Below are 15136 nucleotides of genomic sequence, written 5' to 3'. Positions count from 1 at the left end.
ATGCCATTGAAAATGTAAAAAGAAAATACTCCTGTAAGTCACTTTAAGGAGTCAAATGTCACCTCGTATTAGGAAGGCTAATTTTTGATCTGAATTTTTGATTGTTGATCAGAAGGTGCTCCTATTTTATTTTTTTTAATTCGAAGGACAAGCGCTCCTAAAAAGAAAAGTAAGCATAGAGTGTATCAGAGAAAGCTGAGAGTGTATCAGTATATTAGATCCGTGCATGAGGTCTTAAAGAGACAGCAGCCTAAATAAACCTGCTGCTGCCTTTCATTATACAGTTAAGACTATCCAGTGTTATTTTACAGTTGAGTATAGATTATAGTTAGACCTAACTGAAAACATCTCTTGTTATTGTTTTTGTTTGTGCTATTGATTGTCATTAATTTGTTCTTATTTTATTATTTACTATTTACTTGTTTTTTGTTGTTGTTAAAATAAGGCCATGTCTACACGTGTATTTTTATAAACTGAGTTTTTCCTTCCGTTTTTTAAAATAATCTCCGTCCACATGAAAACGCAAACGCGTGGTCCATGAGAAGAATTGTTGATTATTGATCAGAAGGTGCTCCTACATTTTTTTAATTAGGAGGGCAAGCGCTCCTAATTACAAGAAGACAAATACTGCTCTTAAACTGGGTGTGTGACGGGTATGGCTGTGGAATGGGGTTTGGTTGAGCAAAAATTCAGTCAAAAGAGGAAGTTGAGGAAATGTTCAGTCAAAAGATTTATTTTACTTTAACCCCATAATTTTCGCACAGCTTTGGCGGGGTCAGCAGAGCTCATTAACATTTAAAGGGAAATGCTACAAAAACGGCTTGATCTGAAATTACCCTGTTTTTGACAGTGTAAAAAAAGGTGTTTTTACACTACCATTGAGAAATTTTAACCAAACTATGTTACAGACTTTTCATTAAGACCCTAAAGAATCATATCAGCTTGTGGAAAATGGGCATCATATGACCCCTTTAAGAAGAATGAACAGAATGATATACAATGCCTTGTAATATGCACAAAAAGTAACTACTACACACATACACAAGAGTAACCATTGGACATGTATTGTATGTCCCATGTATTATGTAATGCATAGCATTAAATTGCACATGTGTACTTTTACAAATTGTTTACATTTGTTTAAATTATTTAAAAATAGGATTAAATTAAAATGAGGATTATTTTCTTTAAACACATTTTCATCCTTTTCCTTTTTATTTCTGGATAAAATATGTCCTTTCTTGACATGTTTCCTGAGACTCACCCATATACTGTTAGCCAGAGCTTAGTAAATCACTTGTAATACACTTTCCCAGCAAAGTACTTCAACCATGTCTTTTTTTGTTTTGGTTATTGTATTTGTGTTTTTTTTTTTATGGTTGATATGTTCATGTAAATAAACATAGTGCTTTGTAACTTTCATTAATATGGCATTTTAAAACATTATTGCTTAACAGATGTTGATTATGGACATGTTATGTGTTTGCCCAATAATGTTTGATAATTATCTATTAATAAAAATAAGAAGAAAGTGCTACCAATCCATAATTGTTGACATTTTGCTTTTCATACTCTTCTAAGATATTTTGGGACCATTGATCATTGAAAAAAATCCTATAGTGCTAGAATAACATACTCAAGTAGACTTGCACTGTAGCACACATCCATACAAAATAAAAGTTTAATAGGTCAATCAGAAGGTATTTTACAGAAAGAAATGCATTTTATTATTTAAAAGTTTTAAAGGTTGAAAAAGCTTTCGAGATCAGTCGGAAAAGAAGAGTTATGAGGGGAAATATTTGCTTATGAATATGAAACTTGGAGGTGAACTATTTTTAGATCTTTCAAAATATAATAAAGAAAATGTTTTAAGTAATGTAACCATGCATTCAGTCAGAAGCGTAATGAACATGCTAAATAAATTATATAATAGTTTTTCTCATAAACTTTATTAAAATATTATAAATAACGTTATTTAGTTATTAAAACAGTGAAAGATTCGTTTATTTTCTTTATCATCCTCACAAAATCATCACTAGATGGAAACCACTAGTCATATATAATAAACTCCCTCAGACCACAATGTACATGGGCGGTTCTAGCGCTGCGGAAGGACTTGACACTAAACCAATAAGAAACCAGCTTCGGAGGCGGGACGAATTATGATTGGTCAGTGGCGTTCGTATATAAAAACCCTGGAGCGGAAATTGAAAGGCGCCATTTGCTCGTTGGACGGCGCGGGGTAGCTTAAGCATAGGAGTTGAATGACAATAAAACGGGGGCGAAAACGCAGGATTCCGCAACGCAAAACAACCCCTATCCATCCGAATGGAGGCGGCCATCAACCCGTCTCTTGACAGGTATTATCGGCGTGCCTTCGGAGCCTATAAACTAATCCTAATATCACAAAGGATGAGCAGAAGGGAAGGGAGCGTTTATTTACAAGTTCATTTTCCTCCTCAAAATGGGAATGTAACTCATGTTAAAACTGCCTTGCGTCTTTTTAAATGAGTCCCAGCTATTACAATAACAGCATGCAGCGAGCATCACTGTGTTGTGGGTGTGTACTGCATCATTTCTCTCCGCCATCTTCAGCATTTAAAGGGCTACACTGTAATACACACATACTCACCATGGTAACCACTTTAGTTATTGTTACTGTTAACTTGATATTTACACTGTTGCAATGTCATCTCGTATTAATAAATCATGGCTTTGTAGTAGTAACTGTGCTAATTGGGTGCAGACTGTTTACATTGTGGTACAGTTTTATAACCGGCATGCTAGTGCTCCATACATGCATCTCAGTGTTTTGCATGGCTTGCAGATATCTGTCTGATTGTGCTTGTGCATGCATTTCATTTGCATAAGTGCAGCGTGAATGAGCGATCTGAAGTGTTTGAGCTGTGTTATTAAATGTGTGTGCAAGGATAGGGAGGGGTGGATGATTCATGTGGCTGCTGTCCTGTGCTGATTGGGCTGGGCATGAATGCACTGGACGCTTGTTTACAAACACATTTTGAATGACTGAATGACATTTACTGTAGAGTTTCTTACAGCGTGTTTTATTATGCACTGATGATTTCGTCTTGCTGCTAATGCAAAATTTCCCTCATGGGTTGAATTGTCTATTGAATGAATGTGTTAGTACTTATTTTCTAAATGGACTAATCTAGTGCACGTGTTATTATTTCTTGTAAACGATTTGTTGAAATAAGGACAATGATTTGTGATATTGGAAGAAAAAGAATCGAATGATGAACAAATCAGTATTGTTCAACATTGAATGCTATTGTTTTTGTGTAAAGCTGGCATGGAGTTACATAAGGATTATTATATTAATTGTTGTGATATGATGCAGTGTTACTTATACATTTTAATACATTTAGGTCAATGTTCTTGAGTTTCAAACATAAAAGTCTGCATTTGTCAACATTTGTGCTGCTGACCATGTCAGAAAACTGTTGTTGCATTTAAAGGAAACACAAACTTAAAAATATAGGCTAGCTAAATATTTATTTCTTACACGTTTATTGTATCTGTGTGTATATAATCAGTTGCATCTATAATCAAAGGTTTGTGGTCAGTATTTAAAAAAATTAATAAATTAATATTTGTGTTCAGCAAGTAAATTCACACGTTAAATTCAGCAAAATTGACAGTAGATGCATTTATAATGTTACAAAAGATTTGTTTTAAATAAACGCTGTTTATTATTTATTACAAATTTTTTACATTTTTCAAAATATATTACATTTTTAATTTTAAAATGTAATAAAAAAGAAAACCGTTCTTATATATTGTAATAATATTTAAAAATGCTACTGTTTACTCTATTTTTGATCAAATAAATGCAGTTTATTTTTGGCATGTAAAAGTAAAATATTATATTTTACACAATATCTAACACTGCTCACCACTACCTAAAAAAAAAAAAAAATTAAGGCAGTAGATAGCTTTTGAAACTGACATGAGAGAAGTTTATCACTACTGGTTTATGCCATTAAAATGGCCAAATATTTGGTTATTAATCGATTTAGCTGATATGTCAGTCTGGTTGTGGATTATGTATGTTTTATGTATCTAATGTATATTACATGGCTTGTGCAGGCACAAAGCAATGCTATGTTCATTATGCAATAATGTTTATTATATATTGCATTATGTATTTCTCCTTATCCTCCTAGCTCAACACTAAATGCTGCATCTTTTGTGTTGTGTTGATGATTTCTGCAGCAGCTCTGTGGGAGTAGGGCTGTCTGTCTTGGGTGGGATGGAGCAGAGTTCGGGCAAGCGTATTCGGAAACCCTCACTGCTCTATGAGGGCTTTGAGAGCCCGTCTCTGCCCCATGTGCCTCCTCCCGGACCTCCGTCCCAGCAGCCCCCGGTCACAGACCCCAGCCGACAGGGACGCACCACCAATCAGCTGCTGTTCCTCCACAAGGTCTTGGTGAAAGCATTGTGGCGGCATCATTTCGCATGGCCTTTCCATGAACCTGTGGACGCGGTCCGACTCAACTTACCTGTGAGTAAACTAGGGCTGCACGTTAAATCGAAATGGAATCAAGATCGCAATTCGACAGAAGCTGCGCTTGTCAGTGAACTACAGCTATGTGTAGTAAATTCTGCTCCATCAGAAAGCACGTGATGATGATTTCCTGCTGATTACAGAACTGGCTTTTTTAACAAAATGCGCATGAGAAACGCATTCGATTAATCATGCAGCCCTAGAGTGAATGCATAATTTCTGAGAATAAATCTACATTTTGATTGAATGGACATCACTTTGATATAGTCACCACTGATAAATTGCTCTTAATTGTAATGTAGAAACATTCTTTTTCTATTAAGCTGCTTTGCAATGATGTGTGTCGTGAAAAATGCTGACAATGAATTGAATTGAATAATTCACATTAAAAGGATGTCAAGTCAATCAATTTTTTGATTTTGCTTTTTTTTTTTTTTTTTTTTTAATAAAGATAAACAAATAGTTATTAAAGCCTAAATATTAAATGTCATGGATGTATATTTACAGAGTAATCCATTATTTTGTAGAGGAGGGTCAAAATGTCAATTTTCACCTGAGATTTTTTTTGGAGACAAATTACAGGGAGGTAAAAATGACTTTAGAAAGATGGCAGCAACCTTATGTTATTTTTACACGGAGATAGATACGTCTAATAGTAAAACCTGTTGACTTCAGCAATCTTGGTTGCATTATATGCCAATGGCGACAGTTCAAAAATGGAACAAATGCACTTTTCAAGTTTTCTTTTCCAAAGTTTGCATGCCAGTAACTCAAGAAGTATTAAATATATCATAATGCCCTTTTAGACATTGGGTCTTAATAAACTTTTCTTTTGGTATCTTAAAGGGGTCATATGGTGCGATTAAAATTTTTCCTTTCTCTTTGGAGTGTTACAAGCTCTTGGTGCATAAAGAAGATCTGTAAAGTTGCAAAGACTAAAGTCTCAAATCCAAAGAGATATTCTTTATAAAAGTTGAGAGTCAACCACACCTACCTAAAATGGCTCGTTCTAACACGCCCCACATGTCTACGTCATCATGTGGGAAGATTTGCATAACGCCGCCCAAATGTTCACGCAAAGAAAGAAGGCGTAACTTTTATTCTCGTCATTCCTCACTCTAGCCCGCCGGCCGTTCCTCACTTCCAAAAGAGGACACAACTAGAAATCAGTGGTTAAGTTGCATTTACAACACTGTTCCAGAACAGTTCAACCCAAATATTCAGATGTGTGCAGCACATTTGCCGAGGATGAGGACTGTTTCCTGTGAGAGTAGCCTACAATGCCGGTGTCTGTTTCTATAAAGTTGGGCAGTTCCAACTTTGCAAGGACAGTCTGGCGCTTCTGATTCACAGCCCGCAAGCCGTTTTATAATGTGTTTTTTTAACCTTAAACCGCATAAACACATTGCATTACACCAAATACACAACATAATGTTATTTTTAGCAACGTCATATGACCCCTTTAATTTGTAAGGCCCTATATGGTTCAGTTGTAGTGATATTGGGATCTAAATATGACTCCAAGAGTAAATAGTTAAATTCACAACTATAACCATAACTTCACAACTTTCAACCTTTGCTTTTATTTTTTCTTTGGTATTGCATTAATGAACAAAGACTGTCCAATTAGAAGTCTTCAGCATGTTGTTGTTGTCTTGTGACAGAGCGTCTCATATTACCAGTAGGCTGACAGCAAGTCTACAAACCTTGACCTTGCCTATTATATTCTTATGCGCAGATAATATGATCTCCAATGACACTATTTCCTGTTTTGCTTTAAGGACTACCATAAGATCATCAAACAGCCGATGGACATGGGCTCAATCAAGAAACGACTGGAGAATAACTACTACCGCAGCGCCAGCGAATGCTTGCAGGACTTCAATTCCATGTTCACCAACTGTTACATCTACAATAAGGTGTGTGTTGCCATGGAAACATCCCGCAGTGCTCGTTAGGCATTTCCTAAAGGTTAGAGCAGAAACATAGTCATTTCATATAATTGCTGTGCTATTAAGCACTAAAATGAAATGTGAGAGATTCAAATGGTTATAGGTGACATATGGAGAACATGCATCATTTAGTGCTTATTTGAAGTAGAAATACGATGTTTAAACAGATGTCAGAACCATGCATGTATTAATACATTTATAATGCTACAAAATATTAAATAAATAATAAATGCTGTTCTTTTGAATTTACTATTCACCATAGAATTAAAAAAATGTGTCATGGTTTCCACAAAAATATGAAACTGTTTTCAACATTGATAAGAATCAGCAATGTTTCTTGAGCAGCAAATCATCATATTAGAATGATTTCTGAAGATCATGTGACACTGAAGACTGGAGTAATGATGCTGAAAATTCAGCTGCGCATCACTGAAATAAATGACATTTTAGAATATATTCAGATTGACTATTTATAAATTACAATAATATTTGACAGCTTTACTGTATTTTGATCAAATAAATGCAGCCTTGGTGAGCATAAGAATTTCCAAATCTTCCAAAACCAAACTTTTGAATGGTAGTGTACATTTACATATCATCATCGGTCCAGCAACTGTTGGCGCTGTTAAAGTTTTCTACAGAAGTGTATAATGTGAATTGTCTTTCAGCCTACAGATGACATTGTACTGATGGCACAGTCTCTGGAGAAGGTCTTCTTACAGAAGGTTGCCCAGATGCCCCAGGAAGAGATTGAGTTGCCCCCTTCTACCCCTAAAGGCAGAGGAGCAAAAACTATCAAAGGACGTAGAGGCAGAGGTGAGTTACACAGTCATATAGTCTTTAGTGTCACATTTGTAGCTAATTCTGGCCAAGAACCGCCTATTCCGACTGGGTGTGCCTCACACGTCCTGAAAAGTGAAGCTGCGGGCTCTTTGATCTCCCCCTGGTGGCTGGCTGCAGTACAGGTCATAAACCCCGCCCTCTCCATGTAATCGAATGGGACTCGAGTCAAAATAAAAAAATAAATTACACTTCCAATACAATACGGCCATACTGAGATGCTTTGGCTTCACTTTTCTATAGTGGAAGGAAGTGGAGACGCGTCGTCCATCTTTTTTTACAGTCTATGATTCAGACAGGAAGATCTCACCTAACTGACATGTAAAGCGATCAGAACCAGTTTGCCACTTTTGCTAAATGTATGTTTATTTCCATCAGGAGGAGGAAGTGTTACATCAGCTCACCAGGTGCCTGCCGTGTCTCAGTCAGCGTACTCTCCTTCTTCACCCGACACGCCAGATTCCCAGTTTTGCACCCCTCCACAGACCCTGCTGAGCAACAGCGGCCCTCCTCCACCGCTGATGACCCCACCACCCACCCAACCCACCGCGAAGGTACATACACACCTGCTTCAGAGCAACACTCGTTGTTTTACATGGCTGAGCCTGGGCATCATCATCATCCCTTTCCGTACCCACTGTATATATATATACACACACACACACATACAGTAGTCAACATTTGAAGTGGATCAAAAAAGTTCATCAAAGTTGTATATATACTGCTGCTGTCAAGGAATGTTTAGTTCATTGTTTGTAATTTGCTTTAATGTGTAAAAACACACACGCACACACACGCACACACACGTATATATGCGCTTGTTATATGCTTATTTTTTCTGAATGAAATTAATACGTTTGTTTATCAAGAATGCATTGAATTGCTGAAAAGTAACAGTTAAGAATTTTTACATTCTTAAAAATAAATGGTTTCAAATAAATGCTGTTCTTTAAAAAAATAAAATAAAAAAGCATATAAAATCTATCATAATTTCTACAGAACTGTTTTCAACATAGATAATAATAAAAAACTTTAGTGCTCAAGTTTCTTGAGCACTAAATCAACATATTAATCAGCATATAAATGATTTCTGAAGGATCATGTAACCCTGAAGACTGGAGTAATGCGGCTTAAAATTCAGCTTTGAATCATGGGGGAAAAAATGACATTTTAAAACATATTCAAGGGAAAACATATGTACAGAATGTCATAAGGGCATCAGTAATCATAACTGGGAGTTTGACTGGAAAACAAAAAATAGGTTTTTTAGAACACCATTGATGATATCAAAATTTGTTAGCACTCCAGAAACAGAGAAGTGTTGGAGGGGGTGTGGGAAGGTAGGAGATCACACACATATATTTTGGGAATGTCTGAAAATATCTACATTTTGGCGAGGGGTAAAGGTTGAGATTAGGAAAATTCTGTTTGTAGACCTGCCTTTTACTCCCGTTTTTCTAGCTTGAAGGGATACCCCAGGATTTATGTAGTAAAAACCAGAGATATATACTGCATATATAAGTGCAAGAAAAACCATAACAATTAACTGGATGAAGCCACACCCTCCAAAATTGCCCAGTGGATAGAAAAACTTGAATCTATTTATAGAATGGAATATATGACTGCTCAACTCCAACCGAAACTGGACATTTTTATACAAAGGTGGACACCTGTTACTTTGTATCTGGACGCATTGAAAATGAACTGCTCAGTAAGGAACCTTGATTTATTCCCTGTTGTATTATTTGACAAGGTTGTATGTGTTTTCTTTCTACTCTTATTTATTTGCATTCTTTGTGCATTCAGTGATTCTTTGAGTCACTGCTGCTGTCAAGGAATGTTGAGTTCATTGTTTGTAATTTGCTTTAATGTATAAAAGTAAAGTAAAAAAAGCATATTCAAATAGAAAACAGTTATTTTAAATTGTAATAATATTTCACAGTATTACTATTTTTACTGTATTTTTTTATCAAATAAATGCAGCCTCTTTGAGCATAAGAGACTTCCTTCAAAAACATAACTTTTTCTGACTTACTCTACATTTTCCAAATTTTTGGATGTTGTATATGTAATTAATAATTATGTATTGTGTATATAATAATAATTTTATGTGTTATTTATTTCTATTTATTTAATTAACTAGTTATTATAATAAATCAACTACTGTTAATCTGCTATATATACTATGATGTATAGTCATATGATCAGTATTTAGTGTACTTGCATACTATACTATACTTGTATAGTCCATGCTACCTGTGCGCTCTATTCCAAGTATTCTGAAGCTTTTTGGTAGAAATGTGTGAGGAGCAGACTGAAATGTAATGAATTATTCACTTAAAATGTTGCCTTCTGTCAGTGCTTTCAAACATTTTCAGCTGCTGGTAGGTTCAGTTGAGTATGTAGTTATAACTAGCACTAACTGAAAGCCTTATGTCTCTGTTCTCTCTGCAGAAGAAGGGTGTGAAGCGTAAAGCCGACACCACCACTCCCACCACACTCGGCTTCCCCGTGACCACAGCTGCTCGGATGGGAGGCATGGGGAAAGGTCACGGATCGGCTGGAGAGATGCCCCACTCGCTCTCCTCAATGCCTGTGGATTGTTCACCCAGCATGAACGTGAACGAGCCCACCCACCTGCAGCCCCTCCTTGGGCGACCGCTGTCCCGCCGTCCAATCAAACCTCCCCGTAAGGACCTGCCCGACTCCGTGCGGCCCCATCAGCCCTCGCGGCGGGGGAAGCTAAGCAAGCAGCTTCGCTACTGCAGTGGCATCCTTAAAGAACTGCTGTGCAAAAAACACGCGGCGTACGCCTGGCCCTTCTACAAACCCGTGGATGCGTCGACGCTGGGCCTGCAAGACTACCACGACATCATCAAACACCCCATGGACCTCAGCACCATCAAGGTGACTTGCATGAACTACACGCACACAGTACTGGTGCTGTTTGGATGGTCATGTATACATGGTTCTGCTGCAGGTTTGTGGCTCTGGAAAAGTTCTGGTAGCTTTAAAGCAATCTGAGGTGATGTAATACTGCGCCTGTGTTTTGTGTTCCTCAGAGGAAGATGGATGAGCGCGAGTACAGAGACGCCCAGCAGTTTAGCGCTGATGTCAGACTCATGTTCTCCAACTGCTACAAGTACAACCCACCTGATCATGACGTGGTCGCCATGGCACGAAAACTGCAGGTACATGGACTGCCTCTGCTGTTTTATATAAAGATACACCGATATAGAGATGCTTAATTCTGCTTAAATGCAAAATCCGAATTGATCCTAAAATAGGCTTCTGTTTTTGTGTAAAATGTTAAAACATCTAAACTGGACATGTTAGAGACAGGTTTCTTGACATTCAACCTATGTAGTAATTGTTTTGGCTGATAACTAGAATGATTTATATATTAATAATATTTATTTTTTAAATAAATATTAGTACTAGTATTAGTATTACTGATTTAGTGTGTTAAATATAATTTTTTTTATTTGATTTGCAGAAAATGAAGCTTGATATTATTTGCTTCTAATATCAGCCTAGTCAAACTGAGAGTGATTTAAAAGTTATCTTAAATACAATTTAAAATAATAATAATATCATTATCATATAATATCAGTTATACTCATTTTAATATTTCACATTCTTTTTTTTATTTGATTGGAGAAAATGAAGACTGATATTATTTGCTTCTAAAATCAGCCTAGTCAAGCTGAGAGCGATTTAAAAAAAAAATGTTTTAAATATCATTTAAAAAAAAAAAAAAAAAAATATTTTTTTTTTTAAATTTAGATAATGGCAGTTATTTTTATTATTATTTTTATTGTTATTATTCATTTAAATATTTGAAATATTTATTTTTTTATTTGATAGTTAAACTGAGGGTTTTATATATATATATATATAATAAAAAAAAAATGTAAACATTAAAAAACAATTTTTAAATAATTAAAAAAAAATTATTTTAAGATTCTAGATAATATCAATTAGTTTTTTGTTTTATATTTGTTCTTGTTATTGCTAATTTTAATGTTTTAAATTTTAAATCATTGTAATAAAATTTAAATGTTTTTTTTTTTTTTATTGGAAAAAAATAAATTATGATATTAGCTGCCTAGTCAAATAATTGTAATATAAATATAAAAATAGCAAAATGTATAAAAAATAAAATATTAAGTAATTAGATAATAAAAATATATTTATTATTATGACAGAAATATTTTACATTTCCTAAAAAGTTGTTTATATTTGTTAGCAGTTTTGATAGGATTGTCTTTCTACAGATGTGATATTTTAATATTCTTCCCTTTCTCTTTCCACAGGACGTGTTTGAGTTCCGCTTCGCAAAGATGCCTGACGAGGTTTCAGAGGAGGAGGAATTGTCTCCCATGCCATTAGGCCGGAACATGGACATGCTGGGAAGGTACCACTCCTCCTCTTCATCCTCCTCTTCCTCCTCTTCCTCCTCCTCTTCCTCCTCGTCGGAGAGCGAGCCGAGCAGCGACAGCAGCCCGAGCTCTGACAGCGAGGAGGAGAGAGCTCAACGCCTGGCCCAGCTGCAGGACCAGGTGTGTACTCAGGTACACAGACCTTCCTGTTACGCTCTACTTCATACATGCACATGAAGACGAAATCAAAGACCCTTTTACTTTGATAAATCTCTCTAGTCTTACTGTGCACGATTCATCCATTCACACATCCTTATAATAACTCGCATGTTAATTAAAGAAAAAGTGTCATGGCTATGACTGTCATAACGTGATAGTAGCTTTGATCTTTTAACATGTAGTATATGTCTGTGTTTTAGCTCAGAGCGGTACATGAGCAGCTGGCAGCCCTCTCCTCCGGCCCGATTGTCAAACCCAAAATGAAACGAGAGAAAAAGAAAGACAAGAAGAAGAAAAAGAAGCCAGAGAAACGCAGAGGAAGTCGAAGTTTGATGAGTGATGAGCGGGACAAGCCTGCCAAACTGCCTAAAAGCAAATCCAGCCGTGCTTCACTGTCATCCACACAGAGCAAGAAAGACCCTGCGAAGAAAAGCAGCAAGAACAAGTTTGTATTTTTCACTTCGCTTGTTCTTGTTGGGAGTGGAGTAGCTAATATGGATGGGAATTTAATTATTCCGCCCTAAAGAGTTTGTCCAAACTAGTGTTGTTACTTAACTAAGACTAAAAATAATAAAATTAATTTTTTGCTAATCAAAATAAATCTGAAATACAATACAAAAATAAATATTAGATTAGATGATTTTTTTTTTTAATTAGAAATGTTGCCTTGTCAACTAACTGAAATAAGTTTAAGTACTAAAATGATTAAAACTGAAACAAAAATAAAGTTATATAGAAATATAAAAAAAAATGACAAAAGCACATAACAAAATGACTAAAACTAAAATTCTGTTATTAAAAAATCTGTTATTTTAATGAATAATAAATCATAATAATTTAATAAAAATACATTCTTTAATACATTCAACTTTACATATTTCATTTTTAAAGTACCATTTATTGCAACAAAAAATAATTTAGTTAAATGTTATAAACAACCAGTTTTGACACCGATTCTGACCAATTCAGTTTGTGAGGAGTTGGATTAATTCAGTAGACTGGTTCAACACAATAACCTGAGATGCTGAAGTACCATAGTAGCATTTAATTAAGATCTAAACTGTTAACTAAAACGTTTTCATAAGGAGCAACATATCTTCACTTTAACCAGTAGCTTCACCCTCCCTCTGTTCAGCATTACAAGTCTCTTTTATTTGATTTACTCTGGCAGAAACACAAAGAAATCATCCTCGTCTCGTTTCGCAGCGGCCGCTGCCGACTCCTTACCGCACTACGACTCTGAGGAGGAAGAGGACGGTCTTCCCATGAGTTACGACGACAAGCGGCAGCTCAGCCTGGACATCAACAAGCTGCCTGGGGAGAAACTGGGCCGTGTGGTGCACATCATCCAGTCGCGGGAGCCCTCGCTGCGTGACACCAACCCTGAGGAGATCGAAATCGATTTTGAAACACTGAAGCCGTCCACGCTGCGTGAGCTGGAGCGATATGTGATGACCTGCCTGCGCAAGAAGCCCCGCAATCCGTACGGTGAGCAGAGATTTAGTGCTTGCTACCCATGACATCCCAGTCGGATGATAAATCTAGAAAATATCTACATATCATGGCCGTTTTTTATATATATATATATATATATATATACACACACACACACACACACACACACATTTTATATATATATACTTGTATATATAATTCATCTTCAGATTATTTATTTGTAATTTAGTAAATATGATGAAATAAATATACTTTAAATTTACGTTTTTACTTTATTTTTGCTGTCAAACGATTAATTGCGATTTATTGCATACAAAATAAAAGTTTTTGTTTGCATTATATATTTGTGTTCTCTGTATATTCATTATGTATATATATAAATGCACACACATACTGTATATATTCTGAAAATATTTACATGTATTTGCATGTCTATATTTATGTTCATATAATTTAAATTGTAAATAAATATATTTAATACATAAACATTTTTTTCTGAAATATATACAGTATCTCACGTACACTCACTACTTTACATTGTAGCAAAGTGTCATTTCTTCAGTGTTGTCACATGAAAAGATATAATAAAATATTTACAAAAATGTGAGGGGTGTACTCACTTTGTGAGATACTGTACATGCATGTGTGTGTATTTATATATATATATACATAATAAATATACACAGCACACATACATATATTATGTAAACAAAAACTTGTTTTGGATGTGATTAATCGCGATTAATCGTTTGACAGCACTAATATATACACAATAGTGTAAAAATATGGCATCGACCATCAACAACAACAAAAAAAATCAATACTGGTTATAAATCAACAGTAGTTATAATGCATGTTTTAGCTAGAATTGTTTGTTGTGCAATGCATCAAGTGTAATCTAGATCTATCCTGTGTGCAGTGGTGAAGAAGGGAGGAGGTGGGAAAAGCCGAGAGGAACTGGCTCTGGAGAAGAAGAGGGAACTGGAGAGGAGGTTACAGGATGTGAGCGGACAGCTGAACTCTGCCAAGAAACCCCAGAAACCCAAAGGTAGGGCTGAGAGCAGCTTCTGAAGCACTCTTCAGTTTGCTCTATTACGTCTTTGTGTTCAGGCCTCAACAATAAGTCCGGTCTGATGGCCTGAGGCTGGTGTAATCGAGGTTCAGGCCAGTGTTGCCTTTATGGGATCGATTTATTTTGTGTATAGCGCTGATGTTGAACAAGCAGACAGCAATAGAGCGAGCACAGGTGAAAACGGTACACATAAGATGAGATCTTATGCTCAATAACTACTAGAAAGGAAAAAAATGCAACCGACATGCTGCAAGATACTTGGGGCTGCATGATTAATCAAGATAAAACCAAAATCGTGATGATTATGGCTTCGTGATTATGGTGTTTTCAACAGCTAAGAGCGGCTTGGTTCACAATTAATGCCCACTCCACACAAACTTGCAATTTGGGAAAGAAACATGCGCCAACCATCTTCCCTTGTAATGAGAAGTGCTTATAAACCAGCTGTTGTCAACAGAAGAAAAGGCTTTAAGGGCTTCCTGTGATTTTACAACAAAATAAAAAAGCTTGATGGTTTAACATTTGAAAATGAAAAAATGAAGAAAGCGATAAATATTAGTATTGTAATGCTACCGGTGTATTGTAACATAAATTATAAATTATTATTATTATTAAGTAAATTATTTGAAAACAGCACATATTGCGGTAGTAAAAAAAAAAAAAAAAAAAAAAAAAATTTAGGGGCGAA

General features: G+C 35.7%; 1 protein-coding gene across 4 annotated transcripts in view; it reads left to right on the top strand.

Annotated features, from left to right (window-relative positions):
- The first annotated feature begins 2228 nt into the window (after positions 1-2228).
- The window catches only part of LOC107688211 (bromodomain-containing protein 2-like), a 16161-nt gene continuing 3253 nt past the window's right edge, over positions 2229-15136 (top strand). The window contains exons 1-11 of one of the 4 annotated variants that reach the window (XM_016485824.1): positions 2229-2360; positions 4240-4525; positions 6310-6447; positions 7149-7296; positions 7699-7874; positions 9775-10227; positions 10383-10511; positions 11637-11894; positions 12122-12366; positions 13093-13409; positions 14296-14424. In XM_016485824.1, the coding sequence (XP_016341310.1) occupies positions 2329-2360; positions 4240-4525; positions 6310-6447; positions 7149-7296; positions 7699-7874; positions 9775-10227; positions 10383-10511; positions 11637-11894; positions 12122-12366; positions 13093-13409; positions 14296-14424 (2311 nt within the window). In that variant the 5' untranslated portion in view covers positions 2229-2328. Of the gene's footprint in view, positions 2361-4236; positions 4526-6309; positions 6448-7148; positions 7297-7698; positions 7875-9774; positions 10228-10382; positions 10512-11636; positions 11895-12121; positions 12367-13092; positions 13410-14295; positions 14425-15136 lie in introns of all 4 variants that reach the window. The other 3 variants (XM_016485825.1, XM_016485823.1, XM_016485826.1) reach the window with 3 other exon arrangements.

This window comes from Sinocyclocheilus anshuiensis, unplaced genomic scaffold (assembly GCF_001515605.1).
Source record: "Sinocyclocheilus anshuiensis isolate Anshui unplaced genomic scaffold, SAMN03320099.WGS_v1.1 scaffold1162, whole genome shotgun sequence".
Taxonomy (NCBI): domain Eukaryota; kingdom Metazoa; phylum Chordata; class Actinopteri; order Cypriniformes; family Cyprinidae; genus Sinocyclocheilus; species Sinocyclocheilus anshuiensis.
The sequence above is the reverse complement of the archived record's forward strand: the minus strand, read 5'-3'. Positions and strand labels throughout refer to the sequence as shown.